The sequence below is a fragment of the Pan troglodytes genome, chromosome 11, assembly GCF_028858775.2.
Source record: "Pan troglodytes isolate AG18354 chromosome 11, NHGRI_mPanTro3-v2.0_pri, whole genome shotgun sequence".
Taxonomy (NCBI): Eukaryota; Metazoa; Chordata; class Mammalia; order Primates; family Hominidae; genus Pan; species Pan troglodytes.
The window spans coordinates 62642495-62669701 of record NC_072409.2 but is presented as its reverse complement, the minus strand read 5'-3'; the positions used below and the strand labels follow the sequence as shown (position 1 = coordinate 62669701).

The 27207-nt window shown below is 41.9% G+C and overlaps 1 protein-coding gene across 4 annotated transcripts in view; it reads right to left on the bottom strand.

Annotated features, from left to right (window-relative positions):
* The window catches only part of GDA (guanine deaminase), a 103148-nt gene extending 77226 nt beyond the window's left edge, over positions 1-25922 (bottom strand). For 3 of the 4 annotated variants that reach the window (XM_009456728.4, XM_024345711.3, XM_009456730.5), the window contains exon 1: positions 25597-25839. In XM_009456728.4, the coding sequence (XP_009455003.1) occupies position 25597 (1 nt within the window). In that variant the 5' untranslated portion in view covers positions 25598-25839. Of the gene's footprint in view, positions 1-25596 lie in introns of all 4 variants that reach the window. The other variant, XM_009456729.4, reaches the window with a different exon arrangement.
* Positions 25923-27207: the final 1285 nt, after the last annotated feature.

Here is a 27207-nt window from a genome sequence, read left to right as displayed (position 1 = left end):
CCATCAAGCTGTGTACCTCCTCAACACATCATTCATGAGGCAGTTTTGCTTCTCTCTGTGCTTCTTTCTACCCTGGTCCCACTCCCAATTAACGATCCTCATAGCACCAGGCACTTCTCTTTTATCAAAATATGACAGTGGTTCCATACACAAAATCCAGAACCAAGCTACCTGGCTTAAATCCTTTCCAGCTGTGTGAATTTGAATCACTTAAACTTTCTGCACCTGTTTTCTCATCCATAAAGTAGGAAGTAGCAGTTATGAACAAGCTGTGAAGATTACAAGAGACAGTATATGTAAAATTCTTAGGATGATGCTAGATGGATGGCAGGCATTACATAAGTCTGAGCTGCTGTTTTATTGCAGTTGCAATTTCACATTTCTTCATAATTATTATTTTATTCATATCTGTCTTTCCCATTAGACAGCAAAATCCCCAAGGGTGGACATGCCTACTTTTACCCACTATCATACTCTCAGTGCCTGGCACAGTCTTAACACATGAGAAATCCTAATGAGCACCTGCTGAATAAATAAATGAAGTTGATATAGGTCTTGAACTCCAGAGAACCTTGAAGTGTCATGCTAAGGAGTTCAGAATTTATTCTCTAGAAGTTTTTAAACAAGGATCACATAGAACAATTAATGGAACAATGGTTGTAAGGTAAGTTGGGAGGAGAGCTTAGAGACAGGGAGAACCCTTAGCTGACCATTTGAATGTTTATCTGAATAAGGGCATCAACCAGTGTAGAGAGGAGCAGAGAGAGAGAAGAAAAAGAAATACCCCATGGGTGGTATTTTGAGGAAGAACCCACACAACTTGCTAGTACACCAGGTCTGGAGGAAACTGTTGAGGATACACACACACACACACACACACACACACTCACAGAATGAGAAAATGAGGACAAAAGAACAGAACTATAAAAGTCAGGGATCTGTGAATGTTACCTTATATGGCAAAAGAGACTTTGCAGACATAGCTAAATTATGGATCTGGCTATGGGAAGATTATCTCAGATTAGCAGGGTGGACCCTAAATACAATCACAAGTGTCCTTAGAAGGGGAAGTCAGGGCTAGGCTTGGTGGCTCACATCTGTAATCCTAGCACTTTGGGAGGCTGAGGCGGTTGGATCACTTGAGGTCAGGAGTTTGAGACCAGCCTAGCCAACATGGTGAAATCCTGCCCCTCCGAAAAATATAAAAATTAGCCGGGCGTGGTGGCACACGCCTGTATTCCCAGCTACTCAGGAGGCTGAAGCTGGAGAATCACTTGAACCCAGGAGGCAGAGGCGGCAGTGAGCTGAGATCGCACCATTGCACCCCAGGCTGGGCAACAGCGAGACTCCATCTAAAAAAAAAAAAAAAAAAGAAGGGGAAGTCAGAGCAGTATTTCACCAGAAGAAGGCAATGTGATCACTTACGCAAGATGCTGCATTCATGGCTTTGGAGATGGAGGGAAGTTCCTGGAACTCAGCATAAAAGGAATGTGGCTCTAGAAACTGGAAAAGCAAAGGAGAATCTAGAGATTCCCCTCTAGAGCTTCCAGGAGACTGTAGCCCTGTTGACACCTTGATTTTGGACCAGTGAAACAGATTTCAAACTTCTGACTTCTAGAAATGTGAGAGAATCTGCGTGTGTTGCTTAAGCCACCAAGTTTGTAATAATTTGTTATGGCAGCCATAGGAAAGTACAAATACTTAACTCACTGTGTTATAATTTGCAGTTAGGGTATTTGTCTCCCCACTAAAGTACAACCTTCTCAAAAGACAGTTATGTTCTTGTATCTTGGTATTTCCAGCACCAAACAGAATGCTAGACATATAAAGGCACTCAAATAAATGTTTACAGGAGGGTTGGAAGGAAGGAAGAAATTAGAAAAAGAAGAAAAGAGAAGAGGGAGTTTCAAAATAGAGTAATTGGTTAACAAAAGCCTATCCTTAAACATATGAAACTAACAAATATAGATGCAGAGAAGATGGGCAAGGTTGAGTTTTGTGTTCTCCATCTCATTCCCCAGGAAGCAGCAATCCTAAAACACACTTGCACAGGCCACATCCAGGTATGGTGTAGGGGTTAGAGAGGAGGTCCTAGCGCAAACCCTAAACCCCAGCCTTTACTCTAACTCTTGTCCTAATCCACTACAAAGGAGTTAAAGATGTCAACCCCTAGTCAGCTCCCTGTGAAAAGCCAAAGTGTGCAGGCCCAAGAACCACGAAGACCTAGGTTTGAATCCTAGCTCTGCTTCTTACTATCTGCAAATTCTTGGGCAAGTTACTTAACTTTTGTAATACTCAATTTCTCACTTACAAAGTAAAACTAATAATTCCTCAGAAGAACAAATGAGATAATGAATGAAAAGTAACAGGCATAGAGTAAGTATTCAAGAAATGTTACTTTTTGTTATTTCTATTTTTCTAGCAAAATCAGACACATAATGTATAATAAATATGATATACTATTATATATATATATATTAGATTGTATGTTTTGTACACAACCCCTAGAAAAATACGTAAGAAACTGGTAATAGTTGCCTCCTGGGAGGGGCAATGGCATGTCTAGGGCACAGGAACAGAAAAGGACTTACTATTCACTATATAGCCTTTTGTACACTTTGAATTTCCTATCATGTGCATAAATTTTTTAGGTGTTTCTTACAATCCCAGCTCTATTTGCCGTGTAATATTATCAACTCATGTAGCATGTATCAGCTGTGTAACATTGGCAACCTGTTACTTAATCGCATTGCACCTCAATTTCTTCACCTGTGAAATGAGAATAAAAATGTTACTTTTCCTCATGAAGTTGTTGTGAGTGTTAAATGAGCTAACACAAGTAAAATGCTCAAAAGAATGGTTGGCACAGGGTAAGCATTCAATAACATCAGCAATTTCACTTTTAGAAATATGGTGGGCAAGATACCCTGAGGGGCCTTTAAGTTATAAAATAACATTATAATGTACAAGACCTTTTAGGTAGCACTTTGCAGGACCTAAGGGAGAATATGAAGGTTAAAGGGGAAAAAAGAGGAAGAAAAAAAGAGATTCTAAGCTGAAATGGGAGCCGTGAACAATAAACCCACACAAAATGCACGGTGGCCCCAATGGTCACTATCTCTGAACAGGAAAAAAAAAATGTTTTCTGGAGGATCACATCTTTAATTTCAGCCTCCAAATTTTCCCAGATTAAGATTAACCAAAACTGAACCCATAAAAAATAGGTCACCAAAATCAAAAGGAACAAACCATCCCAGGTAAAGGCTAGCAGAAGCTACAAAGTCCAGATTTAGAATCTCAAGGAGTCTAGATGATCTGATACGAAGTATACACAAGTATACATGGTATGCTTAAAGAAATAAAGAATGGAATCATAAAATGGAATAAGCAACAAGAGACAATCAAAAATGATCAGGCAAATTTGAAAAAGAACTAAGTGGAACTTAAGGAATTAAAATTATAGTTGTTGCTATAGCAAGGTCAACAGATGGAATATACAATAGATTTGACAAGATTAACAGATGGAATATACAATAGTTGGAGAAAGTACATATGAACTATAAGAGAGCTGAAAAAAATGACCCAGAGCACGGTGGACGGTGGCTCACGCCTGTAATCCCAGCACTTTGGGAGGCTGAAGCGGGAGGACTGCCAGAGCTCAGGTGTTTGAGAACAGCCTGGGCAATGTGGCAAAACCCAGTCACTAAAAAATATACAAAAATTAGGTAGGCATGGTGGTGCACGCCTGTAGTCCCAGGTACTTGGGAGGCTGAGGTGGGAGGATCACTTGCGCCCCAGGGGATTGAGGCTGCAGTGAACTATGATCACGCCACTGCACTACAGCCAAGGTGACAGAGCGAGGGCCTATCTCAACAACAACAACAATAATAGTAATTCATTGGCCTCACTGGATCTCATGGGTAGAGAGAAAAGGCGCCTTCATCTTTGTGGCCCCTATCACCTATCATGGGCCGGTACACAGCAAGCACTCCTTAAAGGTTTGCTAACTTGTAGCTCTTGCTGATTTGCTCATGGGAAAACAAAAGAAGAACTCTAAAATGCAAAGGTTATCAGGAGACATATATTTGAAATGGCCGGTAAGGAAATAGTAAGCCTCCCCATATCCATTTTACGAATGAGGGAGACAGGCCCACTGACAAAGGATACTGACTAGCCCATGAACACACAACTCTCTGAGTGATAGAATCCCTTTTATATAGCTCAGCGATCCCGGCTTGTGCCCAAATATATTTTTCACATTATTTAACTTGTAAAATCCACAAAAATCTAGTTATGTGCTAAGAAAGATCTATACTGGTATGAAGACAGCTATGAGCTTTATTTTTCTCTTTGTCTATATATACATTCACTGCTTCTTGCTGTATCTTTTATATAGAACTGGGAGAGCCATTTTTGCCAAGCAGGATTCTATCTTTAAAAGTAATATGCACAAGTGCCCCAGAAGCTACCGCACTTGGTTCATTCCAAGAGCTCAGGAATAATTATGTGTTTTCATAAGCACAGCATTCATTAATCAAATCTGCGGGTCTAATTCAACTTTACTGTTGTATTTTTACGGCAACCAGAAAATGATCTTCTTTGTCATATCCCGTAACATTAAAGGGGAAAAATCTTTATGCCCCATTGTGTTTGTTTAATTTACAAGTTGTCTCTCTTCATTGCATTTGGTCACTGGGACACAGATGTATGGAATAGAGAGAACACCTCCTCCTGGACGCTTAGATACAGAGGACCATTATCTGTCCTCAGAGCTGAAGGATGCATTTAATTTCATTTTTTGTCTGTCATATATGGTGCAATTGAAAACTTCTTTGCTTCAGTTTTCCTTCTGACACATTAATTACAAAACCATTCCCAGTTCCCCTGGAAAACCAAATGTTTTATAATTTCTAATTCTAGTGTGAGCTCATTAGCTTGTTTGTTATCAGATTGACTGCATATAGGAAGTTGGGTGATAACAGAAACGCAAAATGTTGGTCCAGTTTGTTTCTGCCCAACAGAACTTCCAAGACTTTGTGCCTGCAATTTGAGAGAGCAATTTGAGAGTCGCACCAGGATATTTAGTCCACAGTTTGATTTACAAAGCCTACTTACAAAATTTATACGAACCTGCAAAGAAATTATAGTGGACATGGAGAAAGCATGCATTCAGAGTAGCCACATTAAGTTAGATCATGGCTCTATTTCCAAAAGAATAGATTTAAAAAATAAAATCCAAGTCCAGTAAGAAATATTTTGTGTGACTTGACACTCCTCCCTCCTTGTTTATCTATGTCCTCTTCACAGTGGCTCAGAAATAGACTTGGCATTAGGTTTCACATGATCAGCACATTGTGAGCTTTATTTACTTAATTCAACAAGCCTAACTCCTGAAACTAACAAAAGAAACTCAGAACAAGCCCAGCTACTTGCCTTGCAAATTCCTCTCCTGTATAAAGATGCTAGCCATTCATCAATTACTAGTCAGCTTTCCCCCACTCCCCAAAACCAATATCTATTTCACCTGCTTCTAAAGCCCTGACATGAAACAATGTAATAGTGTCAATGAAAACTGCTTAAGAATTAGCAATTTGGCAGTTTTGGAAGGGTTTAGAAAGTTTGCTAACAAATTACCAGAATCCCTTAGGAGTTTGCTGTGGAAAGACAAAAAGCCAAAAGCAAAAACAAACAACAAGCTTGTAACAGAGGCTGGTGACTATATCTTGAGGCTTTCATGTCTTCCCATATATCTGAATAGCAGTATAGCATTTAATTTATTCCATATGAGAGCTGTTAAATGTAAAGTCAGACCATGTGGATTATAAATCATAACTCTACCAGTAACCAGCTATGTGACCTTCAACAAGGCACTCAAACTGTTGGTGACACAGTTTCCTCATCTGAAAAATAGAGATAAAGAATAGTTAATTTATAGGGTTGTTGCAATGATTAAATGAGTTAATATATGTAAAAGATTTAGAGCAGTGCCTGGCACATAGTAAGTGCTATACATTCTTCATTTGTTTGTTTGAAGACAGGGTATCAGCACTTTGGGGGGCCAAGGTGGGCAGATCACTTAAAGCCAGGAGACTGAGACCAGCCTGGCCAACATGGCAAAACCAACTCTACTAAAACTACAAAAATTAGCTGGGCATGGTGGTGCATGCCTGTAATCCCAGCTACTTGGGTGGTTGAGACACAAGAATCATTTGAACCTGGAAGGAAGAGGTTGCAGTGAGCTGAGATCATATCACTGCACTCCAGCCTCAGCAAGAGAGCGAGACTCTATCTCAAAAAAAAAAAAAAAAAAAAAAAAGACAAAGTCTCAGTGTGTTGCCCAGTTTGGAGCGCAGTGGTGCAATCACAGTTCACTGCAGCTTCCTGGGCTCAAGCCGTACTCTACCTAAGCCTCCTGCGTAGCTGGGACCACAGGCACGCACCACTATGCCCAGCTCGTGTTTTTTTGTTTGTTTTGTACAGAGGGATCTCCCTGTGTTGCCCAGGCTGGTCTCAAACTCCTGGGCTCAAGTGATCCTCCTGCTTTGGCCTCCCAATCTGCTGGGATTACAGACACAAGCTACCTCACCCTGCCCAATCTTTTCCTTTTATTAGAAATAATCATTTTCTTATTTAGCCATTCCTCAAATATATGCTGAGCACATTCTATCTCCCAGGTGATGTACCCCAGCACTAGGGAATGATGTGAGTAAGACCTAATCCCTGCTCTCAGGGAGCTTATAGCCTATGGCAGCAGCAACACTAGTAAAAATTTACTACTTTGATAGGTGCACATCTTCCTTTGGTCAGCAATTTTCTCAAAACCACTGTAACATTTTACTAAAATGCTAAGCTTTGATTGTTTTTCAACTACTTCTTGAGAGTTTCTGCATATATGACAAGGGCAAGACATTACACTGAGGTATTGATGCTGATGAGCAGCAAGGCTCACTGGCTGGTGAAGGGATACTGATTAGCACACCAATGTGCTGCTCTTGAACACACACCTCCACAAAATTACAAATTATCTTCCAGGTTCATTTGTGAAAGTTAGACCTGTACATTCTGAGGGCCTGTGAGAGGCTGTATGCCAATCACACATTGCAGGCAGAGGCTGGGTGCAGAAAAACCAGTGTTGGACAGAAAGTTGCTTAAGCTATGCTTCTTAGACCACTTTTTGCCATGTTCAGAAATGCAGCATTTCAACTGATAACAATTCAAGGAATCCTTTATTTCTTAAATGTATGCCCATCAAACTGCTAAGGGTTCAGGTAAATATATAAGAAGTTGTTACCGAAACACCACTGAGACAACGATTATTGGCAAGGAAGAAGGCTTTAATCAGGTGCTGCAGCTGAGGAGATGGGAGATCAGTCTCAAATCTATCTCCCTGATGGACTAAAATGAGGGGTTTATATAGCAGGGAAGAAAGGTATGAGAAAACAGGAACTCCAGAGGGGTTAAGGAAGCAATCATGATGAATGAGAGGCCTGGATTTCATTGTCTGGATGCAATATCTGGTTAGTTTCAGTTCTTTGATACTTTTGAGAGGCCTGGGGGTCATTTCCTAAACAAGGAACTCAAATAAAACAAATGTAAGTTTCAGGCTTTAAGACCAAAAGCGTCAATTTCTATGTTTATCCAAAAACAAACAAACAAAACAACAACAACAACAAAAACCTGTCTATGGAACTATTGGGTCAGTTTCAAAATCATCTTTGCCTGTCAAGAATTTAGTTTCTGGTAGAGAAAATAAAATTTACTGCCTATGAAAAATCGAGAACAATGCACAATGATATGTTTCTAAGCACCAAATTGGCATTATGGACTGATCTATGAAAACTCTGAGAAAAAGGAAATTGGTGAGGACAGAATAACCAAGGTGTTTCTAGAGGAAATGATGAGTATGGTAAATATAGGCGAGAAAAGAGAGTAAGGGCATTAAGAGTGTGAACAAAAAGGTGGAGAAGTCAAAAGACATGAACAAATATAAATTGATACATAAGTTTATATTGGCACAATTACATTTTTAAGTTTCTTTACTTATAAATAATATATTACATATTTATAGGGTATATGTGATATTTGTTACATGCATAGAATATGTAATGATCAAGTCAGGGTATTTGATCCCTCATCTTGAGTATTTATTATTTCTATGTGTTGGGAACATTTCAAGTTCTGTCTTCTAGCTACTTTGAAATGTAGAATACGTTGTTGATAACTTCTATCTAGCTGCCCTTCTACCCACTGACTACCCTCTCTTCATTCCCCCACCCCCACCCCACCCACACATCCTTCCCAGTCTCTGGTATCTATCATTCTGCTTTCTATCTCCATAAGATCAACTTTTTCAACTCCTGCATATGAGTGAGGACACTGGCGTAACTGTTAAATCATTTCCTTTCCAAATCTTGTTCCCTTATTGTCTTCTCACTTTCTCTATCTGCTCAATGATTTGGCACTTTTGAAACATCCAATCCTGTCTAGATCACAGGGATAGTTTTCCTTCTAATTGCAACTGAAATAAATCTAGCATAAATCTTATTTTTCTCATTCCCATTTGATTGTCAGGATAGTGAAAAACAAATGATTATACAAGCCTCCATTCATACATACAAAGGTTGTATGTGAGTCACCTATGTGTTGTTTTTCTCAACTAGATTAAATCTTCATTGTACAGTCATTCACCCAGAAGGGAAGAACAGAAGGAGGGGTAAGATTTTCTCTCTTCCCTTGGGGAAGGGGGAAATCTTAAAATGCTTAACTAGGAACAAGCCGCATTTTTTGTTGTTTTTTTTTTTTTTGAGACAGAGTCTCGCTCTGTCACCCAGGCTGGAGTGCAATGGCATGATCTCAGCTCACTGCAACCTCCACCTCCCGGATTCGAGCAGTTCTCCCCTCTCAGCCTCCCAAGTAGCTGGGATTACAGGCACCTGCCATCATGCCCGGCTAATTTTTGTATTTTTAGTAGAGACGGGGTTTTACCATGTTGGCCAGGCTGGTCTTGAACTCCTGATCTCAGATGATCCGCCCACCTCAGCCTCCCAAAGTGCTGGGATTACAGGCATGAGACACCATGCCCAACCCAAATTGCATTTAAAATTTTATTTTTATTTTCTTTTTAGCCATTCCCTACACATACCTCACATACCAACCGCATTTTTTTTTAATTATACTTTAAGTTTTAGGGTACATGTGCACATTGTGCAGGTTAGTTACATATGTATACATGTGCCATGCTGGTGCGCTGCACCCACTAACTCGTCATCTAGCATTAGGTATATCTCCCAATGCTATCCCTCCCCCCTCCCCGCTCCCCACCACAGTCCCCAGAGTGTGATATTCCCCTTCCTGTGTCCATGTGATCTCATTGTTCAATTCCCACCTATGAGTGAGAATATGCGGTGTTTGGTTTTTTGTTCTTGCGACAGTTTACTGAGAATGATGGTTTCCAATTTCATCCATGTCCCTACAAAGGACATGAACTCATCATTTTTTATGGCTGCATAGTATTCCATGGTGTATATGTGCCACATTTTCTTAATCCAGTCTATCATTGTTGGACATTTGGGTTGGTTCCAAGTCTTTGCTATTGTGAATAATGCCGCAATAAACATACGTGTGCATGTGTCTTTATAGCAGCATGATTTATAGTCATTTGGGTATATACCCAGTAATGGGATGGCTGCTTCTATTGTCTTACCTGGTTTTGTTTGTTTTCATTTCAAACAACCTCACATTTATAGGAAAATAATGCCTTACTTGCTTGACGTTAATAAAATGAAGTGTTTCACTGCTGGTATCCTGTACTTCCAAACAAAAATACTGACTACCTACCAAGATTTCCAGTGACGCTGAAATGCTAGATTATATTTCTGAAATAAAATAGTAAAATGATTATTAAGAAGGCTGCAACTAACTCTAAGCTCTGACACATATATTTGCCAATGCTTTGGCATCCTTTGAAATTAAATATTTGTAAATGGGCAACAGCAGCATGCTTTCTTAACTTTTGAAACGTCCTTAGAAAGAAGTTATTCACCATACAATACAGGAAGGCTGGGAAAAATCATACAAATACAGGAATATGAGCACAAGTGAATTGTGATTCAGTAGATTGAATGTGCACTTAAGTCACCTGAAATTTAAAGATTCACAGAAACCTAAGCAAAGTATTTGAAGACCAGAGGACAGCCAGAGCATTTTTTTTTTTTTTGAGATGGAGTCTTGCTCTGTCGCCCAGGCTGGAGTGCAGTGGCTGGATCTTGGCTCACTGCAAGCTCCACCTCCCGGGTTCACGCCATTCTCCTGCCTCAGCCTCCAAAGTAGCTGGGACTACAGGCGCCCGCCACCACGCCCAGCTAATTTTTTTTTTTTTTGTATTTTTAGTAGAGACAGGGTTTCACCATGTTAGCCAGGATGGTCTCGATCTCCTGACCTCATGATCTGCCTGACTCAGCCTCCCAAAGTGCTGGGATTACAGGCGTGAGCCACCGCGCCCGGCCCAGCCAGAGCATTTTTTCCTCAGAATGCTACAAATGCAAATGTTTGTATAAAAGTCCTCTGATAACTTAAGCAGTGGGAATAACAGGTATGTAACTTATTTACATTTTATTGCTGTTGGAAGCAATTATTTTTCTCATATGATAAAACACTACACATTTTTTTTAATCTCAAAAGAGTTGTCTGTGATTACTGTCTGCATGTCCTTATCTTCCACTCATTCCAAAACCTAACCCAAGCTGATTGCCACCCTCTCCCTGTGCTGAAATAAGCTTCCTAGGGTCAACAGTTGCCTGAGGTTTCTAAATCCACTGGACATTTTTCCAGTGTTGTTCTTATGTCTCAGTAACATGACAGCTGCACTGCTCCCTCCATCTTGAAGTATCCCCATCTCTTGCCTTCTATGACAATACCCTCCCGTTGTCTTCCTCTGATATTTGGATTGTCCTCATCCTACTCATTCTCTTTAACTCTAAACTCAACAAGAGGAATTAGTCTAGTTCCTGTTGTCTTCTCAACCTTTACTCTACATTTTATATCGCCCGTTCAGATATCTCCTCTGAGCTCCAGACCAGCAAGTCAACATCTGCTTCAAATCTCCATGTAGATGTCACAAAAGCATCTCAACTCAGCATGACCAAAGCAGACCTCCGGATTCACCCTCCCTGGCTGGACCTCTTCTTCTCTTCGCTATGTGAAAGTTAATCAACAAATGTGTCATTCTTGTCATACCCAACTAAAACAGAGAGGTCAGGAGTAAAAGCACTCAGGGAACAAAACATTGCTCCAAGAACGTAATTCTATGCAAGCCTGGCTGCTGAAACTGCCTCCTGCACCTGAAACTGCCTCCTGCACCTGAAACTGCCTCCTGCACCTGAAACTGCCTCCTGCACCTGAAACTGCCTCCTGCACCTGAAACAGTTTTATCTAACAGCTGCTGAAACAATCTCCTGTGACTTTAAGAATAGTTGGCCGGGCACGGTGGCTCACGCCTGTAATCCCAGCACTTTGGGAAGTCCACGCAGGTGGATCACAAGGTCAGGAGATGGAGACCATCCTGGCTAATACGGTGAAACCCCATCTCTACCAAAAATACAAAAAATTAGCCAGGCATGGTGGCGGGCACCTGTAGTCCCAGCTACTGGGGAGGCTGAGGCAGGAGAATGGCGTGAACCCGGGAGGTGGAGCTTGCAGTGAGCCAAGATCGCGCCACTGCACTCCAGCCTGAGCAACAGAGCAAGACTCAGTCCAAAAAAAAAAAAAAGAATAATTTTACCTGTTACTGTCACTTACCAATCAAAACTTGCCAGCTCCCTCAAACCTTACTAATGCCAATGAACTTTCTCAAAGAGCAATATGTAACATTTCTCTTTTTTATAAAACTTCTAACTTTCTCTTTGTTCATGGGACATACTGAAGGCCAGTCGGTCTGTGTGCATGCCCCCCAAATTGCAATTTTTCTTCCCAAATAAAATGTTTTCATTTCAGAGATTTGTCTCTATATTTTATTTGACTTCAAAAACTCAGTGACAGCCACCATATCCATCCAGTTGTACAAGCCTAAAACCCAGGAAAGCTCTTCCCTTTCCCTCTGTACCCATTTTTGTCATCAAATCCCATTGATTTACCTCCTTCTCATCTCACAGAGCTCTCTGTTTCTCTCCATGTCTATCACCATCTACCTGTCTCTTTTGTGGTCCACTGCAGTCATTTTCTAACTCATCTCTTCCAGCAAGTCTTGCTCTGCTCCATTCTGCTCCTTACTCTGAAATTATTTTTAATATATTTTTTAGAAGTAAATCTGACCTATGTCAGGGCGCATTGGCTCACGCCTGTAATCCCAGCACTTTGGGAGCCCGAGGCAGGTGGATCACGAGGTCAGGAGATCGAGACCATCCTGGCTAGCACGGTGAAACCCTGTCTCTACTAAAAATACAAAAAATTAGCTGGGTGTGGTGGCGGGCGCCTGTAGTCCCAGCTACTGGGGAGGCTGAGGCAGGAGAATGGCGTGAACCCGGGAGGCGGAGCTTGCAGTAAGCCGAGACCACGCCACTGCACTCCAGCCTGGGCAACAGAGCAAGATTCTGTCTCAAAAAAAAAAAAAATGTAAATCTGACCTATCTTCCTCTGACACCCTTCGTAGGCTTTCCATGGCTCTTGGGCTAACGGGAATGACTATGTTTCTCTCTGCCCTCATCTAGTTCCACCACCTCCTCCTCCTCCATTCTTTGCCACCTGGTTCCTGGTTCCTCCTCCCCTCTGGGTCTTTACATAGGCCTTTCCCCTCCCTCTATCTGCCTAGTTAATTCCCATTTAACCTTCAGACTCAGCTCCAACATGACTTCTTTGGGGTTACATTCTTGAAGCATCTCCTCAAAATAAGCCAAGTCCTCTGATTTGCATCTCCAGAGCACTCTGCATTTTTTCCTTTTAGAAACTGTATACTGATCCATACTAATTTGATTATTGACTCCGAGTGCAAATAAGGCAGGAACCGCATCTCTTTTGCTTACCATTTTATCCCTAAGACCTTGAGATCCTTGCTCTCCATCAGCTATTGTCAGCTCTCATGAGCTCCAAGCATAGTAGCACCACAGACCATTGAGTCCACGCTCTGCAGGAAGGTGAGGAGGCACAAGTGTCCCCACTCATCTAGGAACCAGGAATGGCTTCTGTGTTTTGCATTTCCAAAAAGGGTTAAAAGGTACCTGAGACCACTCTACACAGGCTGAAAGGAAACAATTTATAGGTTAAATAGCTCAGGAGAAAAACTCTGCGTCAGTGTGTGGAAGTCACCAATGATGTTACTTCTTGTGTTGCATCTTCAAGCACATTGGCTACAACCATCTGAGAATGTTGATTAACTATTTCTTGTCTACTCTGTGAAGAGCATATACCCATTCTATTCATTCTTTCATTTAAAAGCATGCATTGAATGCTAATTTTGTGCAAAAGCTCTGTGTAAAGTACTGTGATGGACAGGCGATGGATAACAAGAGCTATTGCTTATGGAGGGTCTACCATGTTCCAGGACTGTAAATTGTAAGTGGCATTTACAAGCAACATTTCAAGTAAATTACCATCTTATGAAAAAGCAAACACTTAATAAACCATAATACAAAACCAAAAGAAGCAAGCAGGCCTTTATAATCTACATTATTGCAAGTCCTTAACATAGTCAGAGTTAAAGGCCTTTGAGAACTTCATGAGGTGTCAGAGTTCTAATTAAAATGTACTCTTCTAGGGTTTTAATTACTCACTAGGACATAAAACTAATTACAGCTCCCAGTAACCACATACATTGGCATCTAGATTAGAAAAAACCAGAGTTCTTATTCAAACAACTGGTTATTTGGAAGATAACCTGGTTATCCTGTGGTGAAAAAAATCCAAGCACCAGTTATTGAAGAAATATTCATCAGAGTGCCCACCATGTGTTAAGTGCTGTCAACACAAAGGTGATAAAGTTGTGAACCTGCCTTCAAGCTCAGGTTTTGGGGAGACTCATGAGATCAAGTAAGAGTTGTAAGGAGGCACTGAGTAGAAAGTAGGACACAGGCCGGGGCGGTGGCTCACGCCTATAATCCCAGCACTTTGGGAGGCCGAGGTGGGCAGATCACCTGAGGTCAGGAGTTTGAGACTGGCCTGGCCAACATGGTGAAATCCTGTCTCTACTAAAAATACAAAAAAAAAAAAAAAAAATTAGTGGCAAACACCTGTAGTCCCAGCTACTTGAGAGGTGGCAGGTGGAGAATTGCTTGAACTTGGGAAGCGGAGATTGCAGTGAGCCAAGATTGTACCACTGCACTCTGCCTGTGGAAGGAAGGCAGGAAGCTATGTCAGCAATGACCTCATTGAGGAGGTAACACCTAAATTTAGTCTTGAAATGTGTATCCATCCAGCGGATGGAAGGTGAAAAAGGTGCATGGACAAAGACACAAAGGAATTTAACAACGTGGAAGGTTGGGCAAACAGTCAGCAAGGCCAGGCCTGGGTTTATCACAGGGTTAGGCAATGGGAAACCATACAAAGATTTTTTTTAACCAGCTGCTTTTTTAAACATGTGCATGAAATATTTATAGCAGCACTGCTGACAAATAGCCAAAGGGCAGAAACAACTCAAATGTCCATCAACTGATGAAAGGATAAACAAAATGTGGTATATCTACACAATGGACTATTATTCAGCCATAAAAAGGAATGAATTGTGACACATGCCACAACATGGATGAGCTTTAAAAACATTATGCTAAGTCTAAAAAGCCAGACACAAAAGGTCATGTATTATATGTGTCCATCTATCCGAAATATCCAGAATAGGCAAGTGGATAGAGAAAGCAGATTAGTGATTGTTGCAGAGGTGAAGAGAGGAAATAAGGAGTGACTGCTTAATGGGCAATGAGTTTCCCTTTGGGGTGATGAATATATATATATATTTGTTTTGTTTTATTTGGTTTGAGACAGAGTCTCGTTCTGTTGCCCAGGCTGGAGTGCAGTAGCGCTATCTCGGCTCACTGCAAGCTCCGCCTCCCGGGTTTCGGCCATTCTCCTGCCTCAGCTTCCGAATAGCTAGGACTACAGGCGCCCGCCACCATGCCCAGCTAATTTTTTTTCATATTTTCTTGTTTTTAGTAGAGACGGGGTTTTACCGTGTTGGCCAGGATGGTCTCGATCTCCTGACCTCGTGATCCGCCCGCCTCGGCCTCCGAAAGTGCTGGGATTATAGGCGTGAGCCACCGCGCCAGGCCGATGAATATATTCTTGAACTAGATCATGGTCAGTGTGGTGGTAGTGGTACAATATTCTGAATACAATAAATGCCACTGAATCATATACTTTAAAATGGTGAATTTTATGTTATGCATCTTTTACTGCAATTAAGAAAAAGAATACAAATTTTAAAATAAAATAAATTGGTTTTAAATTATAAAAGCAAAACAAAAATTTTAAAAACTAGCAATACAAAAATAAAAATTATCCTCCATAGCTCCAAATCTCCATTCCCAATCTACAAAAGTAATTATTTAAGTTTTTATTTTAATATCTTCTTCCAGAACTGTGTTTTGTTGATGAGTGTATAAGGGTGTGCATGTGTGAGGGTGGGGGAATGTATGATTATGATGCACTTTATTTTTCCATTTAAGCTTCTGGAGAATCTTGGAATTTTAAAATTCTTATATCATTATATGTAAGTTTAGAATAACTCACTTTAAATTATAATTACCTTGTGATTGCTTTGGCCTTCAATTTTTTTTTAATTCATGAATCAATGGGCTATAAATAAACTCATATTGACACAGTTGGGTTTTAAGGTGGGGTTTGCTGAGAAAGGTTTGTTCTATCAAACTCATTTTTTTTTCTCTTTTTCTTTTTTTGAGACGGAGTCTCACTCTGTCACCCAGGCTGGAGTGCAGTGGCACAATTTCGGCTCACTGCAACCTCCACCTCCTGGGTTCAAGCAGTTCTTCCCCCTCAGCCTCCTGAGTAGCTGGGATTACAGGCACCTGCCATCATGCCTGGCTAATTTTTGTATTTTTAGTAGAGACGGGGTTTCACCATGTTGGCCAGGCTGGTCTTGAACTCCTGAGCTCGTGATCTGCCTGCCTCGTTTTTGTATTACACATCACATTCAACACACTTTACTGACCACCTACTTTGTGCTAAAACAACATGAAATGTTGAAGGGGCCTTAGGACAATAGAGTTTTGGCCCTCTCCATGACAGAAGACAGCAGAGACTCCTGGAGAGCACGGACCTTGGACATCAGACAGGCATGGCTCTGAGTCTTGCCTTTGCCACTTATTTGCTGTGACTGCAGCCAATTAACTCTCTGAGCCTCCGTTTCCTCATTTGTAAAGTAGAGATGATGATGATGATGATGATGATGATGATGATGATGATGTCCTTACCTTGTCTCAAGGTTGTTGATTTGTAAGGGATTTGGCAGACTGTCTGAAATACAGTATGACTTAGTAAGTGTTACCTTTTCTCCAGTTCATCTCTCTTTTTCCAAAAACTTTAAATCATTTCAGTGAGTGAGAACATTCTATAAAGCTAAGTATAATCAAAGGCAAATTGAGATAACTACTTCAGAGAAAGAAAAATAATAACAACACACTATCTCACTTGCCTCAGAACTCTATCAAGGTGCTATTAATCCACATTTTTTTTTTTTTTTTTGGAGACGGAGTTTCGCTCTTGTTGCCCAGGCTGGAGTGCAGTGGCGTGATCTCAGCTCACTGCAAGCTCTGCCTCCCGGGTTCAAGGGATTCTCCTGCCTCAGCCTCCCGAGTAGCTGGGACTATAGGCGCCTACCACCACACCCAGCTAATTTTTTGTATATTTAGTAGAGACAGAGTTTCACCATGTTAGCCAGGATGGTCTCGATCTCCTGACCTCGTGATGAGCCCACCTCGGCCTCCCAAAGTGCTAGGATTACAGGTGCGGGCCACTGCGCCCAGCCTTAATCCACATTTTTAAATGAGGATGCTGAGGTTCAGCTATGTCAGAAAATTTGTCCAAGTAAGTAGCAGAGTTTTGATTTGAATTCACATAATCTGACTCTAGAAACCATGTTCTTAACTACCTGTAAAATACTGATTTGAAATATATGAAAAATTTTATGGAAGAACAGAGGAAGGGGCAATTTATTTCAACTTGGGAATAAAGCCTTTGTGAAAGCCTTTGTGAAAAAGAGAAGATCAGAGCTGGGCCTTAAAGGAAGAGCAAGATTTCATTTTGATAGAAGTAAAATGGAAATGGGGATATAAAAAGGAGGACTATTCCAGGCAAAGAAATTGGTGCCAACAATGTGGAGGCATAAAAGGACATGATGTGCTGGAAAACAGGGAGAAATTTGCATGGATAGACATCCCTTGGCTCATGGATACAATATGGTGTAAATCAGCCATGGTAATCCTATTCCCACTTGCCAGACAGATAAATGAAGCAACAGAAAGAATTAGAGAACAGGTTGGGGCCAAATAATGTCATGCCTAGAACATCTTCCAGGACATTTGAAACTTAGAGGCAATAGTGAGCCATAGATGGTTATAGAAGAGTAGATACATGATACTACCCATGGTCCAAGAAAAGAGTTGTCAGTAATGTGGGGGAAATATTAGAATGAGAGAAAACAGTTAAGGGTCTCCTGTTATATTTTAGCTCAGAGACACTAAAGGGTAGATGGGGGCAATGGAAGTGAATATGCACACAGATACCCCAGAGGAAAATTGGCTGGGCTTGACTATTGATATGGGTGCCTGGAAAGGCCAATAAGGAGAAGAAGGAGAAGGTAGTTATTCTTGTAAAGTGTAAAATATTGTTCATTGAAAAGCAGTGTAGTAATGAGGGTGCATTGGGCTGCAATGAACAGTACCAACTAACAGAGATTTAGACAATAAAGACATTTCATATCTCACAAAAGAAGTCTGGGCTGGGTACCATGGCTCACGCCTGTAATCCCAACACTTTGGGAGGCCAAGGTGGGTGGATCACCTGAGGTCAGGAGTTCAAGACCAGCCTGCCCAACATGGCGAAACCCCATCTCTACTAAAAATACAAAAAATTAGCTGGGCATGGTGGTGAGTGCCTGTAATCCCACCTCCTCGGGAGGCTGAGGCAGGAGAATCGCTTGAACCCAGGAGGCAGATGTGGCAGTGAGCTAAGATCGCGCCACTGCACCCCAGCCTAGGCAACAAGAGTGAAACTCCATCTCAAAAAAAAAAAAAAAAAAGGAAGTCTGGAAGTCTGATGGTAGACAGTTCCAGGTAGGGGTAGTTCAACTGCTCAGTGATGTTAGAGAATGGGATGGTGTCTCTGAAATCCCCTTAACCTTTTCCTCACAGTCTCACATGGTGGCAGCAGCAGTTCCAAGTATCTTTTCTTCATATGAGAGTATCCAAAAAAGGCAGGGCTTCTCTTCCCACATCCTAGAAGCTTCTGAGCAAACTTCCTGTATGTCAGAATATTATCACTAGTCACCCTCAGCTACCAGGAAGCTGGAAGAATAAGTATCTGATAAATGGAGATAGGATTACCATGACTGGCTTACACCATGATGTATCCACAGGCTGAGTCTACCATGGACTGATCAAATTCAGGTGTTAATAAGGAAAAAGAGGTCATGACTGCTGAGTGGGTAACCAACAGTGTTTGCCATGAGCATTTTGAACAAGGAATCAGCCTTCTAGAAAATGGGAATTTGCAAGATGATCTTGTAATACTTGGGAGTGAAAGCATCTTTCTGATGAAAGCCAAGCTCCTATTCAGCAGCCTCAGAAGGAAGGGATTAGCCCAATTTCCTTTCTCAGGACCAAAAGCATATTTTGAGTTGCTGAGCTTGGCAGGAAGTGGAGGAAAGGATGATACACAATCACTAGGATTTGTGATTCAGACTGAGAGAACTTCTGGTAAAGTAGCCTCAGGTGAGAAAGAACTCTTTCTCCTCCCAGCAGTCTTCAGAACTGAAGAACATTGGGTCACTCTTTTCACCAGGGCTATATAATCCTCTTTTGCATGTTCCAGTCCTAAAAGGTCCAATTCAGCTACTACTTCCTTCAAGAAGCTTTTCCTATCACTGGTCAACTTGTGCCCCACTGTACTATTTACACACATTTACATACATTTTACGATCACTCTTGATGCACTTACCTTCCAGCCTTACATATGTAAGCTATCATCAAATCCCGTCAACTTGATCTAAATAGCTACTGATTCTATCCACCTCTCCATCTGCATTACTGACAATAACCGCTGAAATCTAATGGACATGTACTACATGCCAGGCATTATTCTATATATTTTACACTTATTAATCCATTTTATCCTTTCAACAATCCTATTAGGTAGACCATAGTAATTATTTTATGCATAAAGAAATTTGGAGATACAAATGGTAAGGAACTTGATCAAATTCACATAGGTAATAAGTGATAGAGGTACTCTTAGGAGTTCATATCTCAATTGATAACTACACTGCCTCTCTCATCTAAACCACATTCCATTTTACCTAAATACTGCAACAGGCTCCTATCTGACCTCCTTGCCTGCACTCAACTTCTCTTCAATGCATTTATCCTGAAGTTAGACCTTTATAACCACAAAATATAATCATGACACAATCCCACCATCCCCGATGCCCTCCATAACATAGCCCTGCCTACCTGTCCTGCCTTATCCTGTGTTAGCCTTCTCCTCAACCTTTGGACTCTAACTACCTTGACTGTTTCATTCCTTCCTACCCCAGGACCTTTGCACAGGCAGTCACAGGCAGTTCTCTCAACCTAGAAGGCTCTTCTTTACTTCCAATCCTGTCCACCTTACCTATTGGTATGGTTTGGATGTGCCTCCATCCAAATCTCATCTTGAATTGTACTCCCCTAATTCCCACGTGTTGTGGGAGGAACCCAGTGGGCGATAACTTGAATCATGGGGGCAGTTTCCCCCATACTGTTCTCATGGTAGTGAATAAGTCTCACGAGATCTGATGGGTTTACCAGGAGTTTCCGCTTTTTCATCTTCCTCATTCTCTCTTGCTGCCGCCATGTAAGAAGTGTCTTTCACCTCCTGCCGTGATTCTGAGGCTCCCCAGTCATGTGGAACTGTAAGTCCAATTAAACCTCTTTTTCTTCCCAGTCTCAGGTTGTTTTTGTCACCAATGTGAAAATTGACTAATATACCTACTTAACTTCTCATTGTTCACATTGCAAGTTTGATGTCACTTCACGCTAGGGAAAGCCTTCCCCTAACTAGTTCAAGTTCTGATAGGTCATGGCAGATTCTGTTAATTTATTACTAGATCATCAATCTCAAGAGGGCAGGGCAGTATTTGCGTACTTTGTTCATCAATTTATCTCCGGTGAAAACCCCAGTGTTTGGCTCAGGAATGAGTCACTTTTATTACAGCTACAAGTCTTAGCTCCCTTGCCAAAGTGCAGATTCTTTGAGGTCCAGGACTGTGCCCTAGAGAAGCAGTCAGCTACAGTAAAGAGAACGTGGCCTTTGCCCCATACTAATTCAAAATCCAGCTACACCACCACTGTATCTGAATGCATGACTTCTCAAGTCTCAACTTCCTCATCTGTTAGTGGAAATAATGACATTGTCAAGTCTAAAAGAGACACTAAAGATACTAAAGATAGCTTGCTAGTGAATCTAGCACCAAATGCTTCTTGATCTTTCTTCCAGGGTACATCTTTGGGTCCCAGGGGATCAATGACATAAGCAGTGAGAATAAAAAGCTAAGGTTCTGTGACCACCCCATACAGCTCATCACAGGCCGTGGCTTCCTTCTCTACCACTTGGCATGTCACCATGTGAAAACATGCAAAATGTCACAGTGAGCAAGAGGTTAAGGATTTGCTAGGAGGCAAAGGGAATAGAATGAACATGGTACATGTTAAGTATCCACAAAGTTCCAGGCATTTTCATACATTATCTCATTTAATAAGTAGCGAAAGGAAATCTGACTCTACAAATGAGGAAACAGAGGCTCAGGCAGGTTAGGTCTCACCTGTGGTCTCAGCACAGGTAAGTGGTAGAGACTCTGACCTGAACCCAAGTCTCTATTCCTCCATTGGACTTGCTCCTGCCACCCCAGGACACAACCTCAAAATGAATCTCTTCCTCACTCTTGTTTCTGGGTAAGTGTGCATTAAAAGGCCCAAGGCATGTTTATGCATCTTTACTGTCAACCTGACCCTGATGTATGTGGGAAGAATCAGGCAACTTAGTAATATTTGAGCATGCATTACCTCAAGATTAAATATTTGCAAATGAATTAAACATGTTAGAGTCTATATTCTTTTTTTTTTAATTATACTTTAAGTTTTACGGTACATGTGCACAATGTGCAGGTTAGTTACATATGTATACATGTGCCATGCTGGTGTGCTGCACCCATTAACTCATCATTTAGCATTAGGTATATCTCCTAATGCTATCCCTCGCCCCTCCCCCCACCCCACAACAGTCCCCAGAGTATGATGTTCCCCTTCCTGTGTCCATGTGTTCTCATTGTTCAGTTTCCATCTATGAGTGAGAACATGCAGTGTTTGGCTTTTTGTCCTTGCAACAGTTTCCAATTTCATCCATGTCCCTACAAAGGACATGAACTCATCATTTTTTATGGCTGCATAGTATTCCATGGTGTATATGTGCCACATTTTCTTAATCCAGTCTATCATTGTTGGACATTTGGGTTGGTTCCAAGTCTTTGCTATTGTGAATAGTGCCACAATAAACATACGTGTGCATGTGTCTCTATAGCAGCATGATTTATAGTCCTTTGGGTATATACCCAGTAATGGGATGGCTGGGTCAAATGGTATTTCTAGTTCTAGATCCCCGGGGAATTGCCACACTGACTTCCACAATGGTTGGACTAGTTTACAGTCCCACCAACAGTGTAAAAGTGTTCCTATTTCTCCCCATCAAGCTACCAATGACTTTCTTCACAGAATTGGAAAAAACTACTTTAAAGTTCATATGGAACCAAAAAAGAGCCTGCATCACCAAGTCGATCCTAAGCCAAAAGAACAAAGCTGGAGGCATCACGCTACCTGACTTCAAACTATACTACAAGGCTACAGTAACCAAAACAGCATGGTACTGGTACCAAAACAGAGATATAGATCAATGGAACAGAACAGAGCCCTCAGAAATAATGCCGCATATCTACAACTATCTGATCTTTGACAAACCTGAGAAAAACAAGCAATGGGGAAAGGATTCCCTATTTAATAAATGGTGCTGGGAAAACTGGCTAGCCATAGGTAGAAAGCTGAAACTGGATCCCTTCCTTACACCTTATACAAAAATTAATTCAAGATGGATTAAAGACTTAAACGTTAGACCTAAAACCATAAAAACCCTAGAAGAAAACCTAGGCATTACCATTCAGGACATAGGCATGGGCAAGGACTTCATGTCTAAAACACCAAAAGCCATGGCAACAAAAGCCAAAATTGACAAATGGGATCTAATTAAACTAAAGAGCTTCTGCACAGCAAAAGAAACTACCATCAGAGCGAACAGGCAACCTACAAAATGGGAGAAAATTTTCGCAACCTACTCATCTGACAAAGGGCTAATATCAAGAATCCACAATGAACTCAAACAAATTTACAAGAAAAAAACAAACAACCCCATCAAAAAGTGGGCAAAGGATATGAACAGACACTTCTCAAAAGGAGACATTTATGTAGCCAAAAGACACATGAAAAAATGCTCATCATCACTGGCCATCAGAGAAATGCAAATCAAAACCACAATGAGATACCATCTCACACCAGTTAGAATGGCAATCATTAGAGTCTATATTCTTAAAAGCTACATGCTACTTGAGCAGAAAGTATAACTCTGTATTTTGCTTTATATCAAAAAGTTGGCTAGATAATTTCTTTTAATTAACCTGCTTTTGAATGAGCTTTAATTTAATGTATTAAGAGCAGTTAGTCATTAGCATTCTCTGGGCCTAAACGAAGTTATACAAAATAAGGAATAAAGTTTAAAAGCGAGACCAGAAGGACAGAGTAAGCTTTGTGCCCTCTCGCTGAGATTCTACCCCAGATCTGAAACTTGCAATGGAGAAGTAAGCTCCTGATACTTCACACAGCTTGTCCCATCACAGAAACTATGTGTTACAGTTATTCAAAATGTAATCCACCTGCTGCTATAATCCACCCGCTACCTGCATCTGAATCTCCTGGGATGCTTGTTGGAATGCCACTTTCTGGGGCCTACTCCAGGTCTATAGATTCAGAGTCTCTGAGGATGATGCCCAGAAATCAGCATATTATCAAGCATCCCTAGATATTTCTGATTCATTGCAAGGTTTGAGCTCCTAAAAATTTAGGAGTAAAAATTTACAGATCATTGGCCGTCCCGGTGGCTCACGCCTGTAATCCCAGCTCTTTGGGAGGCCGAGGCAGGGGGATCACGAGGTCAGGAGATCAAGACCATCCTGTTAACACATTGAAACCCCAACTCTACTTAAAATACAAAAATATTAGCCGGGCATGGTGGCGCCTGTAGTCCCAGCTACTCGGGAGGCTGAGGCAGGAGAATGGCATGAACCCGGGAGGCAGAGCTTGCAGTGAGCCAAGATCAAGTCACTACACTCCAGCCTGGGTGACAGAGCAAGACTCCATCTCAAAAAAAAAAAAAAAAAAAAAAATTACAGATCATAATAATTCAACATATTTCTGTATTCCAAAGGCGTATTATTTTCTTTTTTGAACCTTGAAATGTTTAAATAAATAATATATTTATCCCAGCAACTCTAAAAGTAAGATATTCTCCATTTCGAAATGGGGGATGTCAAGTTTTGAAATATGTATGGCATGCTCTCTCTTTAAACACAGCCAGGTATCAACCGCCTTGCACCTAGGAGGAGAGGAGAGCAACAGTTAGCAATCCACTGGTTCAGGAGCTCTATACCATACATTCCAGCCACTGACTAACTCACCTTTGTATTCAATTCCTAAGTCATTTTGTCTTGTGGGGGAAGGGCATGTTTTCTAAATTTATAACTTCAGTATGATTTTTAGTTAGGAATAGACTCCCTGACTCAACTACTAATTGCGTGTTCGGGAAACTCTTTTATTCTTCTTCTGTACAAGCACCAGAAAAGATATTTTTATTACTTCCTTTTCTTACTCCTCTCCACTGGTAAAGCCAGTTGCCTGCTACCCTACCAATTAAAATTCTGGATATGGGAAATTAATTTTTAAAAAAGAAACCCAAGAGTTGAACAACTTCTTGTGATTAAAATAACACCTCTAATCTTACACCAGTTTAGCAATCTCCGTTCCTTTGCTTCCTGGGACTTGCCCCAAACCTGAGTTCCCTGAAACTTGAGGACCAAGTCCCCAAGCATGGGTTCATCAGTCTCAGGGTTTACCAGAATCTCCCTGGGAGAGCTCTGAGAGTTTTATCACCTTGGAAACACAACAGCAGGCTCCCTGAACGTGCATAGAAAGAGTATTTTTTAAAGCACCATGAGAAAACAGTGTTTAGTTACCCCCAAATGTAAGAGTCACGATTCAAAACTGTCACCGACTCGGTAGCATCTTAGTCAAGAATAGTATCTTCAACTTGACAAATCACAAGTATGTGTACTTTTGCTAACCAAACCAGTAGTTGGAAAACAGCTCAAAAAATCCCATCTCCATATTTATTTTATCATTTTTTTCTTCTAAAAAATGGAATGGCTTCACTTATCAAACTTGCCAGGCCATGGCTGATACAGTCACTATATGTGTGTATGGAACAGTAAAGAGTAGACATCAAGTTACCTGTGTCATTTGTAGAAATCCTGATTTTGGAAAAGGAAGTGTAAAAGATACATTCAAAGAAGACATTTTGAACCTTAAAATGGAACTGCTTGCTTTGATGCAAATGGCTATGGTGTGTGTGTGTGTGTGTGTGTGTGTGTATGTGCGTGTGTGTGTGTGTACGCGTGTGTGTATAAGAGAGAGGGAGGAAGGAAAAGAGATGGATGAATTATTTCTTTCGGACCATCCCTTCTAGTATTACAAGTTGTGGAACCTGCATCGTTAGTATATTATCTCTGTTGAATGATAGGGTGAATGTAATCAGTTCTATTTATTCTATGTTCTGGACACGCTAAACAACATCAATCAAATGACCCCCTCCTCTTATTTCTTTCACAATAAATTCAACCACATTTATGGAGAGCCTCCTGTGCCAGGCACAGTGCTAGGTGTTGGAAACAAAGATGATTGAAGCAAGATTGAAGATTATTGCCGGTATTTTAGGATTGGAACGGGGGGCGGGGGAGCGGGGGGTGACATCCTTGCTCCCGGCTCTACCGCAGCCCGGACTGCTGTCGAGCCAGTTGTGGCGTTAGCACGCCACTGCTCCCGACTTCTGGGAACTCCCCAGCCAGCCCACGAACCTAGCGCCAGGGTTCTCTCTGCGTTGCCCAAGAGCCAAAGACTCAAGTTCAACTCCGGAGCCAGGGCGCTCCCTGTGCACCGAGCGAACCCCGGGCTACGCGAAGCACCGCGCCAGGTTCCTTGCACCTATCCTCCCGCCCGTCGGAGTGCGCTCGACCCCGCGCCTGCTTACTTTGCCGCTGTCGCTCACGCCGAGGAGGTGATCCCGCAGCACCTCCATGGGGCAGGTCCAGGTGGAGTGGACGAACGTCCCTCGGAAGATGTGGGCCAGGGGCGGCATCTGAGCGGCACACATGTCAGCGGCGGAGCGCAGCGCGGGTCTGCGGGTCGAGGAGGGCGCAGGCGGTGGAGACGCAGCGGGACTCTCTGCAGCTGCGGGCGGCTGCCGGGCGGACACAGGCTCCGGCCTTGTCCTGCCCCCGCTTACCCGGGCGGTTGCCGGTACCCTGCAGGCCGCGCCCAGGGGCTGGCTCCCTACCTCCTCAATGCCAATAGGATTTTTCTCCCGCGGAGTTGGCTCCGCGCTCCCGTGGGGTGTGGTCTTTCTCTCCACCCTTGCGTTAGTTTTGGTTGTGTTAACTCTTTGAGTTATCAAGATCAACCACAGCTGAGGCTCAGAAGATCAGCTTCCTCCACCTTCTATGAGTTGTGTCAGCCTGGCTCCTCTGACCCTTCAACTCCTAGGATCACTTACTTCTTCAACCTGTAGCACCCAGGTCCTGTACTTGCATTAGTTCAGGCACAGGTGAAAGGTCAGCTGGGGCTGCCTACCTTATGACCAGTTTCATTTTTAGTTTATGTAGACTGCAGAATTAGTATTGGTCCTCACCTGGAAGGTTCTGGAAGCATGTCTTACCGAACCTCTCTGGGGACCCCTAAACTGGGTGTCACTGTGGACCCCAAGGTTCCTCTCTTCACCTTGAGGCTAATGTTTTTGGTTCTTGTGTTTGTCCGCAAACAATTCCAATACCAATTTTTCTCGTGTAAAATGAATGAATCTCTTTTATTTACTTCCAGTTGTACAAGGGGAGAAAATTAAGTTCTCAAGTCAAATAGGCAGCAATGGTACCATGGGTGCTGAATTGGGAATCAACAGACTGTGGACAAGACACGTGGGCCTCGGTGTCCTTATCATCCCCACTTATGAAAATGGAGCTTGGACTGGGTCATAACTAGGGTCAGCGTTCCCACCCTACACAATGACCACAGGGTCCTTCACTAAGCTCCTCCATGAAACCCAGCTGGCTTCCATTCAGGGCCCTCTAACGTGCTGTTCCTTCTGCCCCTAATGCCTCTTGTGGCGCTTTACTTGGCAGCTCTTCTCACCACTGATTTGTCTCAAATGTCAGGCTCTTCAGAGTCACCTTTCCTGACCACCAAGTGGCACCGGACTCCCAGCAGTTTCTACTCCACTAATCCATCTTGTTTCTGCCATTGCATTTATTGTGTCCCTTCTTCTTTATTTTGTGTTTTTTAGTTTACTCCTGTTTCCCTCTCACCAATACACACACACACACACACACACACATACACACACACACACCAATAACAGAAGCACCACAGGAGCAGGGAACGTGTCTTATGCCTAGAACAATGCCGGTGTTCCATACGTGTTTATTGAATAAATGAATGGATGGTTTTTCTGTGAGCAGAGCCATAACCTGAGACAAATAACTATTTTGAAAACTACATAAAGGGTGAGGGTTTCATTGCAGTGTGAGCAGTTTTTCTCTGAATTGCTGCTTTTAAGACACAGGGCTGGCTTATAGAAATGATTCGTTCC